The sequence below is a fragment of the Trachinotus anak genome, unplaced genomic scaffold, assembly GCF_046630095.1.
Source record: "Trachinotus anak isolate AG129_WGS33_773 ecotype Australia unplaced genomic scaffold, CSIRO_AGI_Tana_v1 ptg000008l, whole genome shotgun sequence".
Lineage (NCBI taxonomy): Eukaryota > Metazoa > Chordata > Actinopteri > Carangiformes > Carangidae > Trachinotus > Trachinotus anak.
Genome location: NW_027273859.1, coordinates 4404248 through 4432225, shown reverse-complemented (window position 1 = coordinate 4432225; position 27978 = coordinate 4404248). Strand labels below are relative to the sequence as shown.

The 27978-nt window shown below is 41.0% G+C and overlaps 1 protein-coding gene across 3 annotated transcripts; it reads left to right on the top strand.

Annotated features, from left to right (window-relative positions):
* Positions 1-27972, top strand: ppp3cca (protein phosphatase 3, catalytic subunit, gamma isozyme, a). 3 transcript variants are annotated; one of them, XM_071481958.1, is made up of 14 exons: positions 1-759; positions 5326-5523; positions 7909-8033; positions 12370-12481; positions 14604-14749; positions 14898-15037; positions 16721-16798; positions 16877-16971; positions 17073-17198; positions 18576-18653; positions 19242-19326; positions 20473-20570; positions 23377-23403; positions 25333-27972. In XM_071481958.1, exons 1-14 carry the CDS (start codon positions 699-701, stop codon positions 25479-25481), a joined length of 1518 nt encoding a protein of 505 aa, XP_071338059.1. In that variant the 5' UTR covers positions 1-698; the 3' UTR covers positions 25482-27972. The 3 variants fall into 3 exon arrangements, with proteins under 3 accessions (XP_071338059.1, XP_071338058.1, XP_071338060.1); XM_071481957.1 differs by having other exon boundaries at positions 25324-27972; XM_071481959.1 differs by lacking the exon at positions 23377-23403 and having other exon boundaries at positions 2-759; positions 25324-27972.
* The last annotated feature ends 6 nt before the right edge of the window (positions 27973-27978 follow it).

Below are 27978 nucleotides of genomic sequence, written 5' to 3'. Positions count from 1 at the left end.
CATCGGCTCCACCATGTTGTAGGAAATCCACAGCTGCTTCCCACTCACTGTCAGATTAGAGTTTAATCCGAGGAGGAGGATACACTGTCAGGACGCTGAGTGCATCTTGGAAGGACTCTCTCAGTTTTTTTTGCTACTAAATAAAGTGACGTTTACGTGCTGCTGTCATTTTGTCTGCAGTACCCGGTCTGTACATAGAAGATGAAACGCCAGTCTTCCGTTGCTGTCTTTGCCTGTCCGCCGACTTGCCAATACGTTAAGATGTTAGCTGGCTAACTAGCTGTAAAAGAGCAACTAAATCGGATTAGCCTCCCTTTAGGTAACATCCAGGTATTATTTGCTAAACTTGGCAACTCTTACACAGCAAACGGTCGCCTCTGTTTATATAAAAAATATATATATTTCAAATTTCTACAACAGTGTCAAGATTACCACTTTGTACTTTAATTATTCGCGAGCATTAATGTTGCTGCAAAATAGCTAGGTTATTAGCCAGTCAAACCACAACAAGGGCTGGGGCTCCTTCGCTAGCTAATCTTCACTGTTTGTTGGGAAGAGCGAACCTAAAACTAGTGCCTCCGACCGAGAGTCAAAACGGAGCTGACGGCCGGACTGAGGTGCTAGCTTGTCTCCAGGCTAGCTGGCAAGAGAGCTGTCCAAGATTTGAACCTCGAAATTAGCCTCCAGTCGAAGCAAAGATGTCAGGAAAGGACAAAGACAAACAGGAGAAACAGTCCACAACAGAGCGGCTGATAAAAGGTGAGTGTCTCTTGTGCAGTGCTCTAAATGCTCTGACAGATTGACAACCACCTGTAGCGTTTAGAATAACTTTGTCTTAAACCTTTTCTTCTTCAGCAGGCGTGTGGCAAATATATAAGCCAGTAGGCACATATGGAAAAGTTGTGTATGTCGAAATTATTTTTGTTTCTCTCTGTGTGTTTTGTACAATAGTCAGATCTATAGGGGCTTCAGAGCAATCCCCCTTTATCAGGAGATGCTCAGTTACCCAAGGATGAGGCTGAATCTTTTTTCGTGGTTGCTAAGGATAGAACTTTGGAAATGAATCATCTCCATAGTTGTCCACTGGTATATGAAATACACCACCACACAGCAGAGATCAAAGGCGAGAAGTTTGTCCTATATCGGTGCCCAATCTCCTTGACATTTAGGATGGATGAAATCCTAATTCATGAGGCAGTCGCTCACTCACAGGGATACCCAGGGTCTGCTCAGGTTACCAGCAGAGCTTGACAGGATGGATTCCTTCACACTGAGATCGTGGCTCATGGGACATACAGGACACCATTTGTTGTGTCTGCCTAAGACAGAACAGGCAGAGCCAAGTCTGAGGTTGCTCCCGAGAGAGAGAACTCAACCCCACCCCTGCCACCACTGCTACGACTTAATGCCAATGCAGCCCACATCTCTGTCTGCAAGGGCACTGGAGGAGTGTCCTGCCAGGGGACTGGAATGCTGAAGTGTGAGCCAGTGGGGAGAGGGTGAGTTAATTGTGGAAAGAATCTCCCCAGTGATGTTCCCAACATGGCCAGCCACATGGTGGAGAGAGAGTAAGAATGTGGCAGGGAAGAAGACAGAAGAAATGCAGACTGGGATGAAGACAACCCTGCTTTAGGTTGCGATCCCAGACTATCCCAAATGATGGTGTAAAATATCACTGCAGGTTTGGTGAAAACATGTCAGTTCTTCAAAATCCTTATTGGATGAACCTCGGTGTATGCTGCAGTGATGTTTCCAGTGTAACTGGTGACTGTAAGAGGGCTTAACTGGTAGACTACCTAAGACTAATGCTGCTCTGGTTGTGTAAGTCAACAGTTAAGCTCTTCCACTGTTGGGTATTGCAGTTGACCTGGTAGCTCAATCATTGTGGTCATTTTGATCTGATGTCTTCTCCCTGTGTGTTTATACTGCAGACCAACAGAAGTATGCTGCCACCTGTACTTATTGACGACTTGGCTCAGCTCATTTCATCATTTGGCTTTTAAAACCGCTGTTGCTTGTGACAAAGATTTCATGTCATCTTTGATAGAAATTGAACTGGATTGTTGCTGTGTTTTAAAGCCAACGCCTGTGTCTGAAATAAAATCAAAGAGAGGCCAGAGGGGAATGTGTGCTCGTACTACCACACAACACGATTGACTGACAGAGATGACAAATAAACCCGAGGCCTGGCTATTTAGCTCGCGAGGGGTAATGCATTCACTGATAATTAGAGCAATCTGAAGTGGACTTCATGATTCATCCAGCCACAGTCTGCTCCATTCATCTCCACCCAGCCGCATCTTTGTAATTCAATCCTGCTCCATTGTGTTGATTTTGAAACAATAGTGAACATGTTCTAGACGCGGGCTCATATCACTGTCCAAAACATTATCCTCAGCGGGCAGGATGGTAGATAGTAGTGTCTTTGTTTCTTGAGTCGTTTGTTGTCATGCCAGACAGTGTGGGTGTTGATGCAGTGCAGCACTGTGTGCCTGTGGTTTTGAAGAGTTCATCAAACATTAATGCTAATTAGACCAGGCAGTGTCTAATAAGAAGCCAGTGTCATGGTCGCAGCAGCTTATCACTTATAAGAAAACATTTTTCTTCATCGGGCTATGTGTTGGAAAAACAAGTGGTTCACGTCAGTTTGTCTGCACCGTTGTTTTCTTTCACTGCACAGTGTTGTCTGTTTGGATTGAGTGATGCCAGAGATTCATTTGTATCTGTGTTTGAACAGGCTGGTCCAGCCTTGACTGTTCAGGCAAAATGACCCGGAATTTATTATTATAATTCCTGTTGAGGTGGATGCAGTGTTCACTTCTTTATTCTTTACTCTCCAGCATGGGTATTTACTGCCAGCCCCCAGGTAGATACTCATAAATTTGCTCAGTGTGGCTTTTTTCTGTCTCATGTCCTTGATGTATCTGATTCTGTGTCATAATGTTTTCATGGAGTGCGCTTTGTTCGTCCTGCAGCCTCCCTTCAATGTGACAAGGCCTTTAAGTAAACAACCCCTGAATCTGGAAGCCCTTGCTAATAGAGGCTTTACCTAATCTGTTCTTAAGGCTCATACCTCACCTTACAGCTCTCTTTGCAGCCGTGCCTCGTAGGCCTGGGAGCACTTACTGTTTATTTATACCACACTAGTCAACGCATGACAGCTTGTTCTCTCTAGCCTTTCCACTGCAGGCTAGACTAGTCTGTGGTCTAACTAACATCACTTACCTTCATCTCCTACACTGAGTCAAACAGCACCTGCGGTTCCACTGACACAGCCTTTGTTTTATTGCACCATGAATAAAAAAAAAAACAAAAACAGTTTGTCCAATTTCAGAGGACTCTAATATATTCCTCGAGTCCAGACTTCTGTACAATCCAGAGTGAGAAATACATTAGTCTACCTCTGCATTCAGGCATCGCTTCACTGAGTAGCAAACACACCCACACTAAAAACTCATTAAAGCTTTTTTTCATAGTGCACTTTGATTTGCTCTGTGTGGGTGTGACAACATTCTCAGACTGCCTCGCTCTCCGTTTATTGTTCAGTGCCACCGCACCACTTATAACACAAATACTGCCGATCTACACGAGCTGATATAAGTATTTCTGTCACATTCGATGCCACAGGGTTTCCTGAGCACTGACCTGTGAATGGATTTGGATGATATCAGGCAATGTGTACTTAAATCAGGTTTTCTTTCTTCTTAGCAGTCGATTTTTTTTTCTTATATTATTTTCTGCACTTTTCTGTGTAATCTGTCAGGGTGCCTTATAAACGGTGTTGGAAAACCCACCTGACTAACTTTACACCACATTTAATTGGTGCCATACTGTATGTGGTGTGTGCCTGGCCTGTTATTGGGCGTATCAGCTGTAATCCCTGTTAGTGTGCAGGCTCTGGAAGTTGGATCAGCACTATTGTTTTGAACAAACACAGCTTAGTTGGCAACTGTCTCCTCCTGGAGTTTTATGACATGATGAAGCTGCTGCCACTGTTACAGCAGTGATCTGCACAGACACTCTGGTACAAAGATCAATTTTATCCTTTTTAATTGTGATATTTATATGCAGTATGCATACATTTACACATCCAATCATTAACTGCATTAATGTTCCATTTAGGACAAATAATTATTCCTAATTATGTGTGGTGAGTTTGTATTAAAAGGCACTGTGTTCTTCTTTTGAGTAGACAATAGTCTGTCTTCATTTCATCTGTAGCTGGTGTATTCACAGTCCTCACTGCACCTCTCTTCTGCTGCTGGATCCTTTGTTATACAGTGAGGAATTTTTCAGTTTTACTTGTTGCACACTCGACAGTGTTTTGATCGTGAAGCACTCAGGTCTCAGCCTCAAAAGCTTTGACCTTTCTGATGACGGTAAAAGGATTGTGTAGGTGGAGCGGATTACTCAGGGAAGGAGGGTCAAATGAGGTGCGGGGCTTCCTACTGTCTTGCGCATCTCTCGCTTGGCATTATGTAGGTGTATGCGTCCCTCCTCCTGTGCCAGTAATTTCATCTTGGCTCAGTCAATGCAAATGTCCCCTGTCATGATTACAACTAAAGTAGATGCGGCACATTCTCCGAGTTTCTTTCGGGGATCATATCCTTTTATATTTTGCTGGTATGAAATTATTTTTTTTTCTTACAGAGTTGCACTATATCTAATCATTTCGTGAATATATTGACATTTTTAATATGAACATTTTACTGATTGGCATGCTACTATGAATGGACAGACTTTGACTTTTTTAATTAGGGGGGATATTAATGCTGTTTTGCAACTATAGTTGCAAGGCTTTGGGGCATGTATACAAGTTTCCATGGAGTCCATTACTTTAAACTCTGGTAAGCTGTATATTAATTTACTTCTAGGCAAATTAACACCACTAAAAGTATGCTAATTGAGCTATTAGTAGTTGCTGTTTGCACTATACCCATGGATATACAGACAGCTACTTCTGTATTATATTAATACTGGAGAAAAGCTAAAAAGAGGATGATTCTCAAGAAGGTTCTGAAGTGGAAGTTTTTTTTTCTGATTCTAAGTGGATTAATAGATGTTTATTCAAATATGTTATAAATATGTGTATCGTGTGTGTGTGTTCAGAGCTGACTGAGTCGTGACTCCATGAAGTATGAAGTTTAAAGCAAACTATGGCTCACATCTCTCCCTACACCTGCACCACTCACTCACTCACTCACTCACTCACTCACTCACTCACTCACTCACTCACTCTCCCCCACCTTTCCAGGGGGGCCCTCACAGTTTGAGAACCTCTGCTCTAACATGTTTATCATACCAGACGATGTTGCTTTTTTCCAGCTGTGCCATACCCTCCTCAACATAAGCTGACTGTTAAAGAGCTATTTGAAGATGGGAAGCCCAACGCAGAGCTGCTCCGCAACCACCTCGTCAAAGAGGGCCGGGTTGAAGAGGACGTGGCTCTAAAGATCATCACTGATGGGGCCAACATCCTTCGCCAAGAGAAGTGCATGTTGGAAGTGGAGGCGCCCATAACAGGTAGGCTGCCCACTAAGAGTTCAGAGGGGATCCTGTCACTTATTGGGCAGATCTGTACATTTCATTATTTTCAGGTGTGGGTTTGTGTGGTATCATAACAAACAGGGAGACCATCCTGGACCTGGAAGTTCTGGGTTGAATACTGACCATCCACCTGTTCTGCATCTTTAGGCAATACACTAAATCCCTGTCAGTAGTAGCAGTGCTGCTCTGTTGTTGTTGGTTGGAACCATAGATACACACATTCTGTGTGAGATCTCTGGTGCAGGATGGTCCAGGCGAGATTCCTTCATTGTAGTTTTAAAGGCTACCATCCAAGGCAGCATAGAAAGTGTTGTGTGAACACAGAGTAAACACAGCATCAACCTAGGCATTATTCCATTGCAACACTGTGTTTGTATGCTGGCAGCTGGCATATGCCCACTTCTGTGTCATATCCAAGGGCCTTGCAGGCTGTCGGAGTCAACTGAGTCATCTCAGTTCTTGAAAAATATCTCTACATGGCCTCAGTCCAAAATCCTCAGTCAAAACATAGTCAGAAACTAGTTCATAGGAGAATGTTTTGTTTTGTTTTACCACCTCATTTCCAAAAGAGTTGGGACGCTGTGTAAAATGTAAATAAAAACAGAATGTGATGATTTGCAAACCATATTTAATTGAAAATAGAACAAAGACAACATATCAAATGTTGAAATGCTGAAATCTTATTGTTTTATGAAAAATATCTGCTCAATTTGAATTTGATGCCAGCAACATGTTTCAAAAAAGTTGGGACAGGGGCAACAAAGTTGTTTAATGCTAAAAAATATGCCTGGTTGAATACCTCACAACTAATTCGGTTAACTGGCAACAGGTCAGTAGATGATTGGGTATAAAAAGAGGCTCCAGAGAGGCAGAGTCTCTGTGCAGTGAAGATGGGGAGAGGTTCACCACTCTGTGAAAGACTGCATGGGCAAATTGCAACAATTGAAGAATACTGTTCCTCAATGTAAAATTGCAAAGAATTTGGGAATTTCAGCATCTACAGTTCATAATGTCATTAAAAGATTCATAGAACGCAGAGACATCTCTGGGGGCAAAGGCACAGGGCTGAAAACCAATATTGGATGGCCGTGATCTTCGGGTCCTCAGGTAGCTCTGCATTAAAAACAGACATGATTATATAGTGGAAATCACTGCATGGGCTCGGGAACACTTCTGAAAACCATTGTCTGTGAACACAGTTTGTTGCTGCTCCACAAAGGCAGGTTAAAACTCTACCATGCCAAGATGAAACCATATCTAAACAAGATCCAGAAATGTTGCCAACTTCTCTGGGCCTGAGCTCATTTAAGATGGTCTGAGGTGAAATGGAAAACTGTCCTGTGGTCTGATGAATCAGAATTTCAAATTCTTTTTGGAAATCATGGACACGTCCTCAGGGCTAAACAGGAGAGGGACCATCCAGCTTGTTATCAGTGCACAGTTCAAAAGCCAGCATCCGTGATGATGCATTACTGCCCATGGCTTGGGTAGCTTGCACATCATGGAGGGCTCCATTAATGCTGAACAGTATATACAGGTTTTGGAGCAACATATGCTGCCATCCACACGTGTTTTTCAGAGAAGCACATATCTTTTAACAATATTTGCTACACTTGAGTATAACATTTCTTAGTGTGTAGTGTAGGTGTAACCATTCAGTCTTTACATCAATGTCACCAAACTGTTTATTGATACATTTAAGAATTGTTGTGGCTTTAGCAATAATCAGTATGAAATCCATTTGATTGACTGACTGACTGATTCAGAAACTCCTCCCTCCTCTGCTCTGATCACTAAGATAAAAACTGTTTACTGTTTCTCCTGCTGCCACTGTTACTATTTTTAATATCATTGCTATTATTGCTAATTTCACTCATAATTAACATCAGTAAACACACTTTAAAAAGGATGTAAAATTGTTATATTGGTTTACTCAGTATCAAGAATGTTGAATCTTAGAAATTTGATAGAAAACTATCGTCTAGTTTGACAAAACTTAATAAAAACGCTCTGACATTTTCAGTGTGTTGCTGCATATCACAAAACAAACATTATTCTGCTTCTTATTTAATGTTTAAAAAACTTTTGTTGTCTGTATTTTAACATAGAAAAAATGGATATTATGGATAGACAGTTTATCTTGTCTTGAATCAGATCCCGATTTGAGAAGAAAAAGAAGATTTGGCCTTGAAAGGAAACTGTAAATAAACGCAGTGTCTTTGCAGTTACTGCTGGATTTAGAATAAATAAAGAGCCACATATTGTGTATCCAGACTGAGAAAAAACATTTTTTAAGGCTGTGTAAGCCTTGTTGTTATTGTTACATGAGAAATGAACAGCAGTGTGTTTGTCTTTCAACAGTATGTGGTGACGTCCACGGACAATTCTTTGACCTTATGAAGCTGTTTGAAGTGGGGGGATCCCCCAGTAACACACGGTATCTCTTCCTCGGTGACTACGTAGATCGAGGATACTTCAGTATTGAGGTAAGTTGTTGATTCCTCATATTTTATTGATTTTCTTTTTAATATTTATTTTCCAGTTAAAAACTATTTACAATTAGCTTTCTGTTGTTAGTGAAGACACTTTAATATGATGTACAGTAACAAAAACACATTCTGTGTTTTGGTTTGGTTCCAAGATTAGCTTTGCCTTCTTCAGATGTACTAGACTATATTGTGGGTGTGCAACAATGCACAGTACTCAGTATTAGGGTGTGCTGCGTTGTTGTTTATTTTTATCGTAGCCTCATGTTTTAAACTGCACTTGTGTGTCATTTGCTTTGAACACTATCCTAGTTTTGTGCATGTAAATAAAGACCATTGGTTGAGAGATAAGTTGAAGGGAGATGATGTAATGAAGACAAACTGGATGGTGATGTGTCCCATATGGTTTCTCAGGATGGTTCACATGGTGACGAATGGTCAGAATAGTTACTAAAACTTAAGTCCTGCTGCTCTGACATTTTGCTGTCTGAAATTCTATTTCAGCACAAATCCAAAGGGCACAGTTCATACATGCTGATTGGAACAGGTAAAAATAAGACAGAGGATTGAAACCAAGAGCTGGAGTTCGGCTGTACAAAGTCAAACTGCAGTGCTCTTACCGAGACCCCTGGTTGGAAGGAGGCAGCCATTGTAAGCTTTTGATTGCGTATGACTTTGAGTGTCGAACGTTAGCTGAAACAGGCGAGATCATTGGAGTCAGCTGGTCAAAAAGAAATATATAGTAATAAAAATGTGTGTAAGTTCTCAACATGCTGACAAGAGAATTGCTTGAAATTGGGCTAAATGACATGAAATAGTCTTTGTCTTGATCAAGATTAGTAAAAATGATAGTAGTGTGAACCTCAAGACTCTCAGTCATATATTCTGATCCACTGTAAGGTACAGTATCACTTTCTGTTTCATTTGTTGGTTATGACCATAGACAGTATGGTCATGACTCAACATCAACATTCTTCAACGCACATCAACCTCAATTTTTTTCCACTATATATTTCACAGGATGTGATCATACACTGTGGGGAAGGAGGTCTTGTAGTGTACACAACAGTGCAGTACAGAAGGACAGAAATGAAGGAGGATAAAGCCTGTATAGAATCTTTAGTGTCTCCAGAGGAAGCTGTGTGAAGTCTGATAAATTGCCTCAAGTGATGTCATGAGTTTGAAAATGAAAACAGTGTGTGTGTGTGGAGTTAGAAAGACGTGAGCTTACCACACCTTTGTAGCTCGTTCATCATCTCTGCTTGAGCCCAGCAGCTCCAGGCTACATTACCTGCTACTAGCATAACTCACCCAAATATTTGACCACACTATTGGTGTTTCATGAGGATGATGTGGAGCCGGTTGTATGCAGGAGTCAGCATGGCAGTATGCTAACATTTTGACCACCCCATGGAGGCTTTTCATGGACACAGGGTAGAACATTGAGGTGGGTGAAATGTCACAGATGAAAGGAGGAGACTGAAACAGCATAGGGAATGATAGGCTGATATCCAATTTAGGGTTTGTGTCCACCGAATACCTCAAACAGTGGCAACATCTTATTTTCCTATGAATTTCTAAAAGTTACACTTTAAATGCTGCCAACCCTTAAGAGCTTAAAAACCCACTTGAAACTATTTAAAACTATTAAACTAAAAGTAATGGAACACATGCTGTATATTTACATGATTTGCAGTCAAGCAAATATTCATATATAATTAAAAACAAGGCAACCTGGTGGGACAGGTTATTTAGCTTCTGAACAGACTTTTATGTTTTCTTTTTAGGAGTACCTTTGTCAATGGCTGACTTTTTGCAGCTTAACACATATTGTGGGTAAATATGTTCTGATGCTATTTTGTACTTATCAATATTGATCCCAATACATACATCTGTGTATTGGCTGATATGGAGTACTGATCTGATACCCCTGTGCCACTGATATGTACTGTTTTAGAGCAGCAAAGAAGAATTGATTTCCTTGAAAACTGCTGTTTTATCTGGAAGTAAAACTATAAAGTTTATTAATAAATTATGTGGTATTAGGTCAGTACATAGACTCATGTACTTGCCAATAACAGTTGTACAACAACAGCAGTGTTGACCAAGTTATTCTGATTGATTGAAACTTTATTAAAGTCGATCATTTCACTAATTTTTGAAGCAAAAATCACAAACGTTCTCCAGCTTTTAAAATTTGATGATTTGCTTCTTTTCTCTGTCATTGATAATAACGATAGAACGGTCTGGACTGATGGTGGAAGTTGAAGATGAAATAATACAGGGCATTTTTCAGTATTTTTGGTCACTTTATACATTAAATGAATAATCGGTTAATGGAGAAAATAATAGGACGATTAATGAAAACAGTCGTTAGTTGCAGCCCTGGATTGGTGCTCATGCTCTGCTATAGGTAATACAATATGGAGTTGTTAGTATGAAATGCATGGGCCATTCTCTCTTCACATCAGAGGAAGCAGCTTTGCCTGTTTTGCTAGATATAAAGTCAGCACTAAAAAAAGAACCAAAAAGCCCCAGATTCTTTGCAGTTTGCTCTTGCTGGCAGGGCTGAAAATTCTCAGCTCATTTCAGTAAAACATAACACAGATATAGGGAAATGGAAATCAGGATGTGGTTGCCTTGGTAACATAAAGAGTCACTGTAGCCTCTTTAAGCAGCGTATTACCTCTGGAGGCCAGCAATTTGCCAAAGACTAAATTCAGTGCATGTGAGCAATCAGTTTCATTCTCTGAGCTTCTTTATCTACTTAGAAATATCTCTTTGATCCAAGAGTGTGCGTCTACGGACTAACCCTCCTAGCCCCTATACACACCAGGCACAGGCTGAAGTGTGTGTGCATCTGTCTATATATGTGCGTGTGCCTGGGCTTGAGGTGAAGTTAGCCAGTGTTCATGTCTGCCACACAAAGCTTTGTGCTGTTTCCTTTGTCTGCCTCCCCCACTTCAGGCTCAAACACAGAGTGGCTGGCTAAAAGAGAGCAGAGGGCTCTCATTAAAACCCATGTCAGCTTCCAGCCACTCAAAGCCATGTCCCTTTCTCTGCCTCCGCACGAGGGATCAAGTCACACCGACAGCCCCCTCCTCGCATTTACCTACACTTCACACTTGACTATTCCTCCCAGCAGTTGAAGTGAACAAGATCAGATAGTCCTGCCTCCCCCACTCCTTTTTAAAAAAAAAAATTGTCAGTCATGTCAATACACTTCTGCTGGATGTGGTTACCTTGGTGGCTTGTTCCAGAGACTTAATAGATGGTCGTGGTTGGTGCATGTTAAAAGAAAGGGCTGAGAGGGGCAAGTGGCAGCTTTTGAGCAGTGCTGTGTTTGAGCTGTGAAGAGAAAGCAAGTTAATTTGGATTGTAAATGCTGGGCTGCTTTTCACAGTGTATTTTTTAAATTAGAGCCTTTAATATAGCCAGAGGAAAACATCCCAATGCTTTTCATATGAGATGAGTTTGTGAAGGAAAAACTAATCTTTGTGTGGAGCTCCACGGTTATCTAACCTGTGTACAGAGCCCCTGATGGCACGGACTTTCTCCATCTTCATCGCATTTTATTAAAACCTGCTGTAGATTTTTACTGCAGTATGAAGCATAACCGGCAGTGAGGTTAACATGTCTCGATCAAGGTCACTGTCTGACTGAAACATAGAAAAATGAAGCAGAGACAAGTGTGTGGGAGTATTTTTTATTTTTTGTCACTTAAAGGCTGTTACTGTCAGTCTTCTGCTATAAAGTGAGCACCACCTCACTAAAACAGCTTACACTGGTGCCTGAAGTTCATAGTAGGCAAATCTACTGGAGTCCAGTTGATCTAGTTGATCAATAGACTAATCAGGAACCATTTTCTAATCATCAATTAACTGTTTGATCCAAGTTTTTTGCTTGAAAAATTCTTCATTCTCCGGTTGCAGCTTCTTCAAAGCGAGAACTTTCTGCTTTTCTCTCTTTCTATATCTTTGACTTTTGGACATTGAAAGGGGTCATTTTGGGATTTGGGAAGTTTAATAGTTGATTAGATTAATAGATTATAGATTAATCAATAGTGAAAATAATCCAGTGTGTGATAATTGTATAAGCCATGAGGTAACTGAGACGGGTATGCTCACATTCTTTGTAATTTGCCCATGATGCTGTGATGCAGCATTAATGGGCGGAGAGCAGGGAAACTTGTCAACAGCTGATTGAATGCTGAAAATGAATTCAACAAGTCCTCTTGGATAATCGTGGTCTGTGGATAATCAGTCAGTTCACACCTCTAACTTTTTCTTCTCCTCCCCTCTTCCCACATTTTCTCTGTCACTGTCTGTCCTCGCAGTGTGTTCTCTACCTCTGGTCGCTCAAGATCAACCACCCCACCACACTCTTCCTCCTGCGTGGGAACCATGAGTGCCGGCACCTCACAGAGTACTTCACCTTCAAACAGGAATGTAAGTGCAGCGCCTCTCTCAGCCATATGAGGGCCAGTCTAATGTGCTGCGATGGTCCCTGCTACACTTCAGAGTGGCCTGTATCATTCAGATTTCTGACTAAGCCAGGGTGTATGTGTGTAAGGCATGGTACTCATGGTGTAAGTGCAGGATTGCTCCGACAGTCACTTTGCAGGTTAACTGATCATCCACAGGCACAAATGAGGCATCAATCACACATATCATTTACAGAACTAGTGGTATTAGATTGAGTTTCATGCCTGAGATACAGTTTGTAGCTTTTGGCAGCTTTTGCAGTAACTATGAGATGAGTGACTCCCCTTAATAAAATGACAAACTTCCCACAAGTGGGATATGTTTGTCAAAAAGTGTGTGAGATCAGGAAGTCCCGTCAGAAGATGTGGCAGCTCATCAGCATCACTTCACAGAGAAGATGAAGCCTTCTCCTTTTCATGTTGCAGACGTTGAACTGCTGGAGCATGCAGAGCAGCCAGGCACGCTGTTGATGTTTTTCAGACAGTTACACACACACACACACATACACACACATACACACACTCAACTGTCACAGATTGAAATCAGAGCAAGCGCGCACGCACGTGCGTGTGTGGGTGTGTGTGTGTGTGTGTGAGAAGCAGGTGCAAACTCGAAACAAAGACACTCTGGCAGACAGCAAAGACAAACTTGCCAGCTGCAAATAGATTTCACTCACTACATGCCCACAACACTCTCACCCACGTGCCACCTCAACTACATACACACACACACACACACTCACTGTATTATTACACACTGTACCACCTTTCAGTGGTTTAGGTAGTTGTTGTTGGGGCAGAGTGTAACACTCATCCATTGTAATAATAACTCAAAGTCATATGTATGTAAACGAAATGTGCAGATAAAGCGTAGCGGTCAGAAAAGTTTTATTTATTTCTTATATCCTTTCTGTTTGATGCACAAAGCTCTTTGTTGTGAGGCTTCCACGTCTGTCTAGTTCTGATTTCTCTATACAGCCACAAACATCCAGTGGAGGAGAGAAGAGTTTAACAATCTTATTGACTGAATGTGATGAACCTTTATCAGTATTAATCATTCTGCTTCTTGATATTGTTTAGTTTCAGATGGTGTCACGTCACCCCAGGTATTTTAATTTGGGCCAGTTGTTGCTCTGCAAAGATGCATTAATGATATCAGAGTCATCAAAACACTTAATTTACTTTACTAATCTGCCAATTATATTCTCAATCAATCGAGTATTTGTCTGGTCTTTATAACATCAGAAAACAAAATGGCCATCACAACGTCCTAGAGCCAAAGATGATCTCATGAAATGTCTTGTTTTGTCTGAACAACTGTGCCAAACCCCAAAATATTCAATGTGCTATAACTTCACTTTAGAGAAGCCTAAAAAGATGTTTAAGTTAACTGATAAATTGTTTATGTGATTTTTATCATAGTTTCCTAATTGTAGTTATATATCATAATAGATCAATTCATTTTCTCTTGATCAACTAATCAATTAATTGTCTAATCATTGCAGAATTTTATCTTAAAAACAGACAAACAGTCCAAAACAAATGGTAAAATTACGACCGTCACTGTTGATTTTGTGTGTGGGTGCTGGTGGGAGAGTGGGGGACACACCCTGGATTGTCTGGCTTAAGAAAGTTAAAAAAGTAGATCAATCACTAAACTCAAAACGTCCACAGGTTAAATGATAAGTGCTGATTTCAAGTAGCTTGAAAAAACTTAAATCTACAGGCTTTTCTATGTGGCCTGAATGCAGCACTCACTCGGTACAGTCTTGACCCCCCCACAATGACCTGTCCTGTCTGTGTCATGGCTGCTCCTGCCCTATAAGGAGTCGACTTCCTCCTGGCCTAATCTGAACTGCAGTGCGGTGCAGACACGGCCTGGAAACGATCATCTGTCCTCCTGTTGACAGAGGAGCCGAGCTGCTTGTTCACAGCACCACTGACAAACCTTTGTTGATATCACCTGACTAAACACATACAGCAGACCTTTGGCATTTCTGGCTTTACTTTGTAAAAGAATTAAAGATTATTCTTTCGAGGTACAAAAATGAACCATGTTTTGTGATGTCGCCCTGTATTTGCTGCAGGTAAAATTAAATACTCTGAACGGGTGTATGATGCCTGTATGGAGGCCTTTGACTGCCTGCCCCTCGCTGCCCTCCTCAATCAGCAGTTCCTGTGCGTACATGGTGGACTCTCACCAGAAATCAACTGCCTAGACGACATAAGAAAGGTAAGTGATCAACCACTGACACATGAAGTTTGTGCTGAAATCAAACCAACTCATTTATATTTGGATACATTTTTTGTTGCAATCATTTACCTTTTTATCTCAGTGGTTTCCGTAATGTAAGTGTGAGTCCGTGTTTTATGCTCAACAGTTAGACCGGTTTAAAGAGCCTCCAGCATTTGGGCCAATGTGTGACCTGATTTGGGCCGACCCTGGTGAGGACTACGGCAGCGAAAAGACAACTGAACACTTCAACCATAACTCCGTCAGAGGCTGCTCTTACTTTTTCAGGTATTGGATAAAATCGCTGCGTTCATCACTCCTGCTGCAGCTTCAGTTCATTTTGGGAGAACTGATACCAAACTGTCAGAAGAGACCAAATCCAGCACTTTATTCTAATATAAACAATCGATGGACTGTTCTTTTGCAGACCATAGACTGCATCACACAGCTTCACTTGTTTGTAGGTCAAACAGCTTATTGAGGCCCTTTAAAAAAGGCCTTCTCAAAACAGGTTAACAGACAAAAACAGCTTGTTGAAAATAGGTTAACAGATGCAAGCTGCTGGTTGAGAATATGTTTGACCAAATTGGGTTGGGACGGTTGAGCAGACAAATAACTTAGCAGCACATTAAAACTGTTGTAATAATAAAACATCTAAAATCAGAAATCTAATCAGATGGGGGTCCATGGTCTAATTTGTGTCAGTTTAGGGTCCTTGATGTGAAAAAGTTTGAGACCCAATTTTATGTTATGTCTGAACATCAGTTAACTTTGCAAAATTAGACATTTTCCGCTCTAAACTGTACGTACCGTACACCACTGGCTCTGAAACAGATGTCTCTATGTCTGCATGTGTGAATAACACAAAGTAATACCTACACTTACAAAGTATTGGTTTTTATTTTTAATACATTATTTGGCTTCCTGGAGGCTGTTACAGCTTGTGATGCTGCAGAGACTTCCTGTTGGTTGTTGGTTACATTTGGTTAGACAGTGCTACAGATGTTTCTTCTGAGCTGATTTGATATCAGTGAGGTGAGGGGCCTGTACAGAGCCCAGAGGAGACACTTCTCTATTTAATAATATCCTAATAACTGTTTATTCTTTTAGAATTTCAAGGACAATATCAGCTGTAATAACTACATAACGGCGGGCTTTTGCAAAATTATGACAGAGTGCGTAATTTTACAAAATGAAAATAAAAAGTGTAGCTTCACTTTCCATTTTTTTTCTTTCCGATTAACAACAGTTAACCAACAGCCTCAACTGTCTCAACACATCTGAACAACTGAACAAAGCACCGTCGAAACTTATAATTCTCAGTTATTAGTTTATATGTCCAGGTCCAGATAGGATCCAAGGTCCACCTATCAGTGACCTCTGCATTATGAAATTCCTCAAGTTTAAATGATGCAGACAAAATCAACAGTTTGAACTAGCTAGTAGTTAGAACCTAGGAAAGACTGGAAACAGGAACTAATGGATTCACAAAGAGCTGGTTCAAACAAATCCTGCCCTGGTCTGAAATCCACTGAGGTGGTAAATGTCAGAAAACATGCGTCTTTGCCTGATATTGATCTAATGAAATGTTGATCGCCCACTGATTCTTCTAAAACATCACCCGTGGATTAGCTGGGTGGTGAAAGAAAAGTACCCTCACCGAGCTTAGCTCCTCTGCTCTCTGGCCTTCTTCCCTCTGCCCTGGCCTCAGCCTCTGCAGAGACCAGCAGAGCTCATAAATACCAGAGTCCTGGCTCTGGATGCTCAGCATCTTTAAACCCCAAGCACGGCAGGCCAGAGGGCATGGCATGCTGAAAATAAATATGAAACTATTTCCATAGACAAACAAGAGTGAACTGGTCATTAAGTGACCTCATGCTGTTCCTTTAATGGTTTAAGTTCATAATAAGCTCATACCTACACTCATTGTTTTAACAGCTCCCTCTCCTCTGGTTTTCTTTCTCTTTGCAGTTACTCAGCAGTCTGTGACTTCTTGGTAAATAATAACTTGCTGTCAGTAATAAGAGCTCATGAAGCACAGGATGCTGGGTAAGTCGCATTTTTTTTCATTTATTTCCGACATGTTATAGAATACGTTTGATGAGTCTTTTATTTGTGGCTGTGCAGGTATCGGATGTACAGAAAAAGCCAGACCACAGGCTTCCCTTCATTAATCACAATCTTTTCAGCTCCAAATTACCTAGATGTCTACAACAACAAAGGTTTCTCTTTTTTCTCACTTCCGTTGTTGTATTTTTCTCATTTTTACCAGTCTTCAGTCCCTGAATCTCTCCTCCCATCTCTTTCCCTCCGTCAATCCTAGCTGCTGTATTAAAATATGAGAACAATGTGATGAACATCCGACAGTTCAACTGCTCCCCCCACCCTTACTGGTTGCCCAACTTTATGGATGTCTTCACATGGTCTTTGCCTTTTGTTGGAGAGAAAGGTATGTTTGTTGTGTAATTGGGGAAAATGTGAATGGGAAGCCAGAAATAAAACCTTTTATTGAACTGGCAATGATTCATTGACTTTGTGGAATATCCAGACCCAGACTGACCCAGAGACGCTGAGATTTTTTTTCCTCTATTAAGTGGTGGAATAGGAGTAAACTTTAAATTGGGCCAGTTTATGGTAAATTATGTTTCTCATCAAAGTTTTCAATCTGCAGCTAGAACTCAGTCAGACCACAGTGAGGAGAATTTGAGACTAAAGCACATGAACATGACAAAATACTGTAATAAATGGTACAAGATTGCTCCTAACTAATAAATCACTGAGGAGCTGAGGGTTGTTTTACACCTCAGTACCAGCGACAGCCATGGCTGGAGGCAATTACTTGTCCATATGTACATATATCTGCCTGTCTGTCCTATTCAAATATGGCACAAATGTTACTTTGGACTCGACTAGTTTTTGGTGGTCAGAGATCAAAGTTCAAGGCCACTGTGATCTCACAAAACATATCTATTTGGTCATAACCCAAGACTTCATGTGCTACTTATGACAAAATTTAACACAAAGCAGTAACATCTGCTTTTTAAAGCATTGTCTACCATCATGACTACAACTTTATTTCTGTCATAATCAGATTTACTTGCCAAGAAAATGAACACATACAAGGAACTGGACTGTTTTTGTTTCTCTCAGTTAACTTATACACTAATACAATCAACATGCAGAAGAAGAACAACAAAGCTGAACAAAGTGACATTATTATATATCCCTACATCACAAATGGGAAAATATACTTAATACATTTTTATTAAATCCCTTTAAAGTCTTCACCACTTACAGTATACGGGTGTGGACAGACATGGAGGTAAACGGCAACTTGACTGGTTGGTAAAACTGTACAACTGCAAGGTGGTGATTCTAGTTTAAGTCATAGATTTTTTTTTTTTTTTTTCATGTGTTGGCCCATTTACTAAATTTGAAAAATATGCCAATCTGCTCTTTAGAAACAACCACAACTGAAATTGAAATAGTTGTTTTCCAGATAACAGTCATAATAATTGACATTATTAAGAAAAACATTTGTTAGTCATTACAGTATTGTTTTGACCTCATTTGGGAAGAATTTCCAGCTAAAAGTTCACTGTTTTTTGAAAGTGTTGTGTTTCTATAGCTGCCTGTTAAACTTGACGCGATAATAAAGTTGATATTTATGGAGGACAGTGAGACGTGATCACAAACATGTTCATTAAGCAGGTGGAAGTGTTCCTGCTCCTGGGATGAAAAGCATGTCATGCAATGTCACACAAACCCTGCCTCAAACATGGGCTTGGCACCAGTCTGAATTTTTAAAGCAGCTTCTCTCCCACAGTGACAGAGATGCTGGTGAATGTACTGAACATCTGCTCTGACGATGAGCTCATGTCGGAGGTGGATGACCTGTATGAAGGTAAGGACAGTAAGAATATTGTTGTCAATGAACAATGCACTATAGTACAGACTGGTGTTAAAATAAAATTGAAATTAGTCAGCTAATACCTTTAGCATCTACTATGTTAAATATGATCCAGACTGTATTATATGTATTGTTTGGTGATAAGCCCTGTCTCTAAAGACAAGGTACAGAATGTATTTATTGGTCACTTGGTCTGCACATCTGCCTGGGTTGTAGATTCTCTCCAGAATCCTCTCTGCTTCTCTCTCCATTTTCAGTTTACTTCTTAAATTGGATGAATTGCAAATGAGTGCTGACATACACTTAATTGACATGGAATGCTGGGAGGTGATTTATATGCGGTTCTTCATCATAATTCAGTCTATGTCCCACATGTCTGATGTTGATGAGGGAGTTCTGAGCAGCTGCCATGCTCTGAAACACACCATTAAACCCTCAGTTCAGCTCTCAAATGTATCATCCTTCATCCATTGTTCATTTTGAGTAAGTGCTAAGAAAATGAGCAGCAGAGGATGGAAACAGGAGTTTTGAGTCCTCAGGTAGTGTACTGGATGCTAACCCTACATTCTGCACTGTTTCCAGGCGGTGCCTCAGCGATGCGTAAGGAGGTCATCCGAAACAAGATTCGTGCTGTTGGGAAAATGGCCCGAGTCTTTTCAGTCCTCAGGTCTGACCCTGCCATCAATACTCTCCCTTTGATGTTCCTCTTCCTTTTCTTATAATACGACTCTTCTTCTTCTGGACATGTTTATATGAATCACGTTGACCTCAGTGGGGTGGGGGTCAGAATTACCAAATTGTATCGCAGGTCACCACAGGGCCAGGAAGGGGCTGGAGTGTTTGTGAAATGAATGGAGTCAGTTGAGTGCACAATGAAGTTGTGTTTGAAAACACAATCTTGCCCTGCTAGGATTAATGAGCTGGCACGGGATGAGTCACGATGCACCTAGACTGTATAATGACATTAGGCATTATTCCAGATTAATGCTGCTGCTGCGAGCCTGTCACACTGCTGTAAGTGGGTAAGATGTAGAGCAGCCTGTCTTTCACACCAGTGCATATGGGTCAGTGGCTTGAAAGGGTTTTTCACAAACAGATGCATTATAAAAAAAATGAAAAATCCAGATGTTCCTTGGCCAGACACATGTTTTCATAAATTCTTAACTGGTTTGTCTTTAGTTTTGCTTTGCAGGATGAATATAATGTTAAAGGTAGATACATTAAAAGATCTCATTTCAGTTTTTGACACCTGTTTTCCTTTGACTCAGCATAAGAGAATAACAATAAAAAATTTGAAAATTCAGATGTGTTAATATCAAAGTCTGTTGATACAAATCTTGACACTTGTAACAGATCCGGCAAAATGTTGCTTCAGCTGCTAAAAATGACAGAAGTCATCTGTGACCCACTTTACAGAACCAGGACAAATGTTAGCGATCTGGCCAGAGGCATTTAGAGCTGACAGTCCATCACTCCGTCAAGCAGGGAGTGAGTGGGCACAGGTTAAATATCGAGTGATGACTGAAGCTAAGACCTCTTGGTGACAGAATAGCCTCATAACCACCAGGTGTCTGCCGCCTGCTTACTGAAATGTAATCTGTGTGTGTGTGTGTGTGTGTGTGCGCGTGTGTGTGTGCGCGTGTGTGTGTGTGCGCGCGCGCGTGTGTGAGCGTGTGTGTGCGCGCGTGTGTGTGTGAGCGTGTGTGTGCGCGCGTGTGCGCGCGTGTGTGCGCGTGTGTGCGCGCGTGTGTGCGCGTGTGTGTGCGTGCGTGCGTGCATGTGCCCTGTGTGCCTGTGTTTGTTTGTGCACTAGGGAGGAAAGTGAGAGTGTGTTAACACTCAAAGGCCTGACCCCAACTGGAACTCTTCCAGTGGGAGTGTTGTCAGGGGGAAAGCAGACCTTACAGACTGGTGAGTGTGTTTTATATTCAATAACCCTGTTCTTTGATTCCTCTTAGCTGGATACCATTTTAACACAACCTGTAGCCTTAGGTACATTTCCGAACCCCTTATCACCATGTGTGTGTGTGTGTGTGTGTGTGTGTGTGTGTGTATGTGTGTATGTGTGTAGGGGGTTTGTTTTTTGTTTTTTTTTGTTTGGGTAAATCTTTTTTTTTTTCTTCATGCACAGCGATGGTGTTACATGATCTATTGCTCCACTAGCACATCAGTACAGAAAGCTACACAAGATGCTCTGTAATTACAAAAGCAATGACACTATTTATAACACTTTTCCTGTATTAGTCATACCCACAGGGAGGGCTACGTGATCTACAAACCAAAGAGCTGAAAATGTGCTAATTCACTTTCTTGCTGAGAGTTAGATAAAAAAAGACTGAAGCGACTGTCATGTCTGTACAGTAAATATGAAGCTGGAGCCAGCACCGGCTTAGCTTAGGATAAAGACTGGAAAAAGCCTGGCTCTGTCCAAAGGTAACCAAGTTCACCAACCAGCACCTCTGAAGCTCAACATGTTATATCTCACCTGTGTAATCCATATGAAAAAATGTTCAAAGTGTTAAAACAATAATTTTACATTTTCTCAGCTAGAAGCTGTAACTTTCTGAAGTCTCCTCCGGTTGTCTCACAGCTGCTCCCAGATGGTACAGGTGGACTCTTTGGACAAAGTCAGGCTAGCTGTTTCCCCCTGTTTGTTGTCTTTATGCTGTGCTAAAATAATCTGAGCAGCTGTTAGCTTTAGCTCATTTTGATGGTATTGTTTTTCTCGTCTTACACAGTGTAATAGAGTAAATAAGTATTTTTCCCAAAATGTTGAACTACTCCTTTGAACAGAAGCTAAGAAGTGGTGGACATATGTAAACTGCTGTTTCTTCTGCTGTGAAGTAATGTTTATGGTGGAAGTTTACTTTCTATAAGAAATTCATACTAGAACCCTGAAATATTATTGCAAGCAAAATAAAAATGAACAGATTTGTTTCTTCCCAAATGTCTCTGAAGAATGAATTTTGGTGCAGCTACAGTGGAGTCTGATGGCAGAAATAATCACATCTTTGGAAAATGAAAGTGTCATGTCTTTCAATCAGTGAGCAAAGGGCTCCTTAAGTGACTCACGACTCTTCAGTGTGATCCAAATCCAAAAGTATTCTGTATCTGTCATCACTTGTGTGAAGTGTGACCAGTTTGTATCATGTCATTGTTCTTTCCAGTTTGTTTTACTTGACTGGATCAGCGTACTTTGTTTGCACAGTGAGTTCCCTTTTATTGTCGGTGGCTGTGTCAGTGATGGTGGAGCTAAAGCTGTCTGTCCTGACCGCTGGTTTGGAGAGACCAGCCTCTCTGTCCTGCCCCTTTGAAGAGTTCTAGATCAATGGCAACATGCCCACCACAGGAAGCACTGGCTGGACTTTGACTGCAGCCCTCCCTCTATGCAGCAGAAAGTTTTTAGGCCGAGCTGTGGGCTGGCTGGTTTTGGGAGGTCAGCCTGTCACCTGGAAGTGGGCACTGACCCTCTGATCTAAAGGTCAGCGCCTGGCCTCGTCCGCCAGAGGACATGCTGGGAGTCGTGCTTTGCCGCGCTGGAGGCTTACAGAAGCTGCGGAGCAATCGAAGGAGAAACCGCATGTTGTGACCTTTTGGAGAATGTCATTGTCCATGTCCGCTCCCCTAGCCACAGTTCTCAGATCAGCGAGGCCAGTTCAAACAAAGGCAGGGCAAGTAACTGTGTATTTTTATCCATTCTTCTTTATTGTTCACTTTGTTTTTCCCAGCCTCAGCTGCAGTTTTTCACACTACTGTGCAACTGCTGGCATTTTGAGGGGTGTGCTGCTCGTTGATCTTTGAACTCTGGTTCCTTCTGAGAGAAATTAACCCCTGCCTGAGGACATTAAAGATTCAGTACAGGCTTGCAAACAACAAGAAACCTTTTGCCAAAGTGTCACCAGTGACGGAGCACCTCATAATGCAGTGCTGAAGGAGAAAACTAGCCGCAGCTACGATTCTGCACCTGAAGGCTGTGATCTTAACACTGCTCTCATTCATCTTGAAAACATAATCATTTCTTTGAGATATTATATTTCATGCTCTTCATTCAATTCAATTATTTTATACAGCCTCACATTCAATAGGAAGTGAATATGGCTGTTTGTGTATTCAAATGTGAGGAGATCCAAAATGCCAGATATCCTTTTTAAAGGAGAGACATTAATCATGTAAAGGTCACCACTGAGTATTTTTAAATTCTACTCACTTTTTCTTCATTTTGGATTCAAGCTGTTTGTCCGTGTGTCTGTGTGAATGAACGTCGGACTGCCTGTGCACTGCAGCGTTGCCTCTGTGTGAGGCTGCACTGTACGACTGTTTCGTCCTGTCTGGTCATTGTTGTGTATCCGGGCCCGGTCTTAGACTCTCAGTGCTCAGCCAAATCCCCCCTCAGCTCTCCACACCTAAGTCCTCATGACTCTTTAACACCAACACCAACACCATCTTAAATCTCCAGCAGGCTTCGTCTCTCTAACCTTCCCACCCACCCACTCACCCACCCACTCATTAACTTCAGTGTTTTGATGACGTATTTACAGCTGCTGTGAATTTTGCTTCTATAATGACTGTGCCCTGGGTGCTGACCTATATTCTGCCATCTGTTTCCGCTGTTTATTGCACCAGACTTTACAGTTTGATATTACTGTTGTGTTTGCTGTCTCTCGCTGCCTTTGATGACTCAATTTTTCCCCCCCTTCCCCACCTCTTATTAACATAGCTACCATTGAGGCAGCTAAAGCAAAAGGTACGCATGGCTGTGTGGCTCAAATCTCATGTCTTTGTTTTGTGTGTGACGTTCACCCTTTAAACACAGCCCCACCCTTACAATTTGAACGTTTTTCTTCTTGGTTGAATTATTTTATTCTCCTCACTGTTTTTACATCACTGGTTGTTGTATTATGGTGAACTTCAGTGCAGGTTGCTCTTGCATTATCAGTATCTGTTGGATCACACTGGCTCCACATGACATAATTGAAAAGAAGCTTGTGTAAGATGACAATCTAGCACAACAATAATTACTGGTTATATGAGATGGTCCATTAAAATGCACTTTTAAATAACGTTATTTTCACCAGCCTTCCATGAATCAGCCTTTTTGGTTTACATCAGAAGAGTAAAGCTACAAAAGGGTTAGTTATGTATATCAGGTGTAGGACCTGTAAGTAGCTGTGTTCACATAGGCTTTTCTTACCAAGTGTAGCTCCCCACACACAGAAAAGCCTGCTAAGACCTGGCTAAGATAAGACCGGGGACATCCCTGCCTGGGATATTTTCAGAAGCTAATCCTGTTACACCATTTGGCTGCAGCTACACCGTCTGCCCCTTCTGGTTGCTAGAGGTGGTTAGTGGTTCAACAGGCAGACGTCGGTCATGAGAAACAGTATTTTTTTCATCAGACATTATACATGTAACAGATTTAGTCACTGAGGCTTTGCTGCAGAACCCATCAGGAGATAATAAGGTCACAGACTGAGCAGTATTTCCCAGTGTTTTCGTCTGCTGTTCCCCCACATTCCTGTCAGACCAGATCAAACGCTCCGTCACAGACCAGATCCATCATTATCCTTTCAGTTCATTTTAAAGTGGATGTCATTAGCTCTACATGACAGTGGATATTGTTGTAACAATTTTCTATGGAATAGTTGATGATTAGGTTGGTTTTGTGAATAAGAATCATTCTAGTAGTTTGTCCATGAGTTTTAGCTAATTATTAATAGTAATAGTTATTACTTGGTAATATTTGAAATCTATTGCTGTGAAACCATTTCAGTTTATCCATCAATACTTGGTCATTATTTCAACCTATTATTACAAAGTATTATGAACCATTTGCTTTGGCTAATTATTTAAAATATTTTCCTCATTATTTTGAACTTTTTCAACAGTTTATACATCACTTGAATCCTTTTATCTATTTCACCCATATAGCCATTACTTTAGCTGTCTATCAACTATTTAGATATCTGTGTTTACTGGCTAACTAGTTTAAATGCACACTCAATCGCCACACTTACTAAAGATCAGAATCACAATACACAAACATTTGGATATATTTTTTTGATCAAGTCAAGTTTTCCATTAATACTCCATATATCCCAATGGGGTACAAGTGCTCCTGGTTGGGAATCACATACTCCCACTGTGGTTAATTCAAGTGAGCACAGGTGCTTCATTATCACAGATATCTGGTTGTGCAAGAGAACCCTTGGGAACCTTGTTTGAAAGGTTGTAAATCCACCTATTAAACCTCCACCTCTGAGTGTTCATTCTGTTTAACCTGATAATGTAAATGACTGAAGAGTGTGTCTGAAACATCTTTACAAGTTTGCTTTTCATTCACACACGTTTCTGTCTGGTTTCCTTGGCTGTTTCGGGACATTACTGTAAGTCTACAAAGTGTGAGGTGTTAATTGTTGTAGCTTGTCCCACTGGTGTGTGAACACTAGAAGTCATTGTTTACCTGTGCATGTGTTGTATTCACTGGTTATCTGTACTGTGCAAGCCTGGTACTGTTGTTCTGTGTTTATCCAAAGAATCCAGTTTGATTGAATCTGTTGAAAAAGCTAAAGAATAAGGTTTACAGCAGATATGTGCAGTGACATGAGAAGGGAAGTTACTTCCAGCTTCTGATAAATTTCTCTTTGGTTTCTCCTCTGCCCTCCAGCCATTCAAGGCTTTTCTCCTACAAGGAAGATTCGTAATTTCGAGGAGGCGCGTGGCCTGGACAGGATAAATGAGAGGATGCCGCCTCGCAAAGATGGCCAGCAGCCAGACGGCACCACGATCAACACCAACACCCCTAGCAAGAACGGCACTGGATAGAAACACTACCCTCCCTTCTTCACACAGCCCACACCCCCTGACTCATATCCCCCATCCTCTCTCTCTATTTCTCTCTCTCTCCCTTTCTCTTTCCATCCCTCTCTCTCCATCTGTCGGCTCTACTGAAACTGCATATCCATCTTCTGCTCGGCCGCAGACGGGCGGGGAAAAGGAAGCGGACACATCAGTAGATAAAAACACAAGGAGGCCACAGCGCTGGGGAAACACATCCAGCTGCTGAAAAAAGACAAAGGATATGACATCTGGGGAAAAATCGAATCTTATTTATTAAAGATTAATTATATTAGATATATTGTGTAATAGCAACAATCATTGAATGAAGAGATTTTGTTCAAATGTATCCTGTACACTGAAGTCCTAACTTATACATGTCAAAAGTATAAAAAAGTCAGTTTTATAAATTTGAGTTCAGATAGATGAATCCCTTTTATTCAGGAGTTTTAGTCACTTTAAGTTTGTTTTTTGTTTTTTGTGCTCACCATGTGTTTGTTAAGGGAAAATTTGAAGTATACATACTGTGGCCTCAGCAGCCTCATTTGGATCTTGCAAGACTCTTGTCAAAAATATTTTAGGCGCTTGAGGTTCCACATTCAGTGCAGTGTTTGCTTATATGAGTGTCAGTTGACAGATAAATTATATATGTATTGAAAGGTGGAAAAAAAAACAAGGGAAGTAAATTACTACAATTTAATATTTTATACTTAAAGCAGAAATTTAATGAAGACTTATAATCATATTTATAAATTTTCCACAAAACTTTGATGAATCCCCAAAGATGCTGAATGGATTTTTTTCTGTTCAGTATTTTCACTTCCAGAGTAACAACAACAACTTCTTCCTGTATTATCACTTGTGAATGGAACTGTTAAAGTGAAGGATTAATTAATGCTTTGTGTGCAATGATAGTTGCTGTTGCTGGCTGTTCCTGTGCTGGTATGACTTGTATTCACTTGATGGCAGCTAGGATGTTCTCGCTCCGCAAAACCAAAAAAAAAAAAAAGGGATATACAGTACAGCATGTCTAACTCTGTCACCACAGCCAGACCCAGCAGTACGCCCACATCCTGGTTGGAAGCACTTCTTCTTCTTCTTCTTCTTCTCCAGCACTGAAGTTACGCTGACCTCTCTGGGAGGTCGTGAAGTTGACAGCACGAGAAACCAACTGACACAGAAGGACACATTTTCATCCATTTGGACTAAAGAGGACATATTTGCTTACAAAGCAGGGGAACTGCTGGACGTAGTGTCCTCAGAATAGACTGATGTTCATTACTGCTTAGGAAATTTCAGTGTATTTAACAGAATTTTGGCAGTTCAATTTGATGTTTTATTGTCAGACACTAAAGAAAAGAAAATGGGTTGTGCTTTCGGGGCTTTCCTTTGTTTCTAAAGCTGTATTAGTGTCTCCATCTACTGTTGATTACACAGTAAGCAGATGTTTTTTTTTTTTTTTGAATCGTCATAACCACACGTATCAAATAAGGGAGACATTCGACATTCGGTGAAATGACAGCACTTTGATGATGCTGAACCCAGACACAATGGACTGAGTCAGTCCCCTCGGCAGGGATGATACTATAAAAGGTACCGCCACCACACTAACAGCTGTCTGTCAAGGCCTAACAGTACTGTAATCATCTCAACCATGGCTGACTCATATATACAGTCTTTTTACAGCTCGTGGTCAAACCAAGATGGGGACCATTAACACTCGCTGAGGCTGCTGGTGTGTATGTGTTTTATTCAGGCATTCAGCTCTCCTCTGGTCTGAACACCTCCACTCCTCCTCACAGGCGCTCCCAACCCTTTAAGACCCACCTCTTCTTCTTCTAACATAAAGCCAACTCAATTGGTGCTTCGACACACCTGACTGTAACTCTGTTGTCTTTGTCAATTAAGAACAGAGCGAAAAATAAGCTTTAAGATTTGCTATTCTCTTGTGAATTTACTCCTTTTTTTTTTTTTTTTTTTTATGTGAGGTGATTGCGCTCATGTGCCATGCCACCTTGGCCACACATGTCAAGATCCATACGTGTGTGTGTGTGTGTGTTTGTGCGTGTGGATGGTGACCACAGTCAGTCCAGGAGACTTTTAATCGCACATTATTAAAGTTATCTTAAATTATCTTGAAGTCCTTAAAAATTTCTAAATTACTGCTGTTTGCCGTTATGTTCAATAAACTTCTGGGAAAGCTTCCTACAGATTAAATATTTCGGTTTACATTCATAACTGTGATGTTAATATGAGTTTTAAAGGTTCGGCTTTATTGGCTGAGCCATACGGTATACTGACCTCCTGTTAGGTCCTATTCATTACATACGTTATCTTGCAAAATGTAAAAAACATTGTTCATCAAAAAATCTTCAAATATCTGTAAAAAAGGGTGAAAAAAATTGTACCGTCCTTGCCATGAAATCTTTTACGTAGATGTAGCACTTGAAAGAAAATAATAAAATTCAAATACAGTGTTGTTTTT

Coding starts and splice junctions, on each gene's coding strand:
- ppp3cca (XM_071481957.1), top strand. CDS start 699: ATGTCAGGAAAGGACAAAGACAAACAGGAGAAACAGTCCACAACAGAG. Junction 5,524..7,908: donor AGTGGAGGCGCCCATAACAG/GTAGGCTGCCCA, acceptor GTCTTTCAACAG/TATGTGGTGACGTCCACGGA. Junction 19,327..20,472: donor CGAGTCTTTTCAGTCCTCAG/GTCTGACCCTGC, acceptor TTTGTGCACTAG/GGAGGAAAGTGAGAGTGTGT.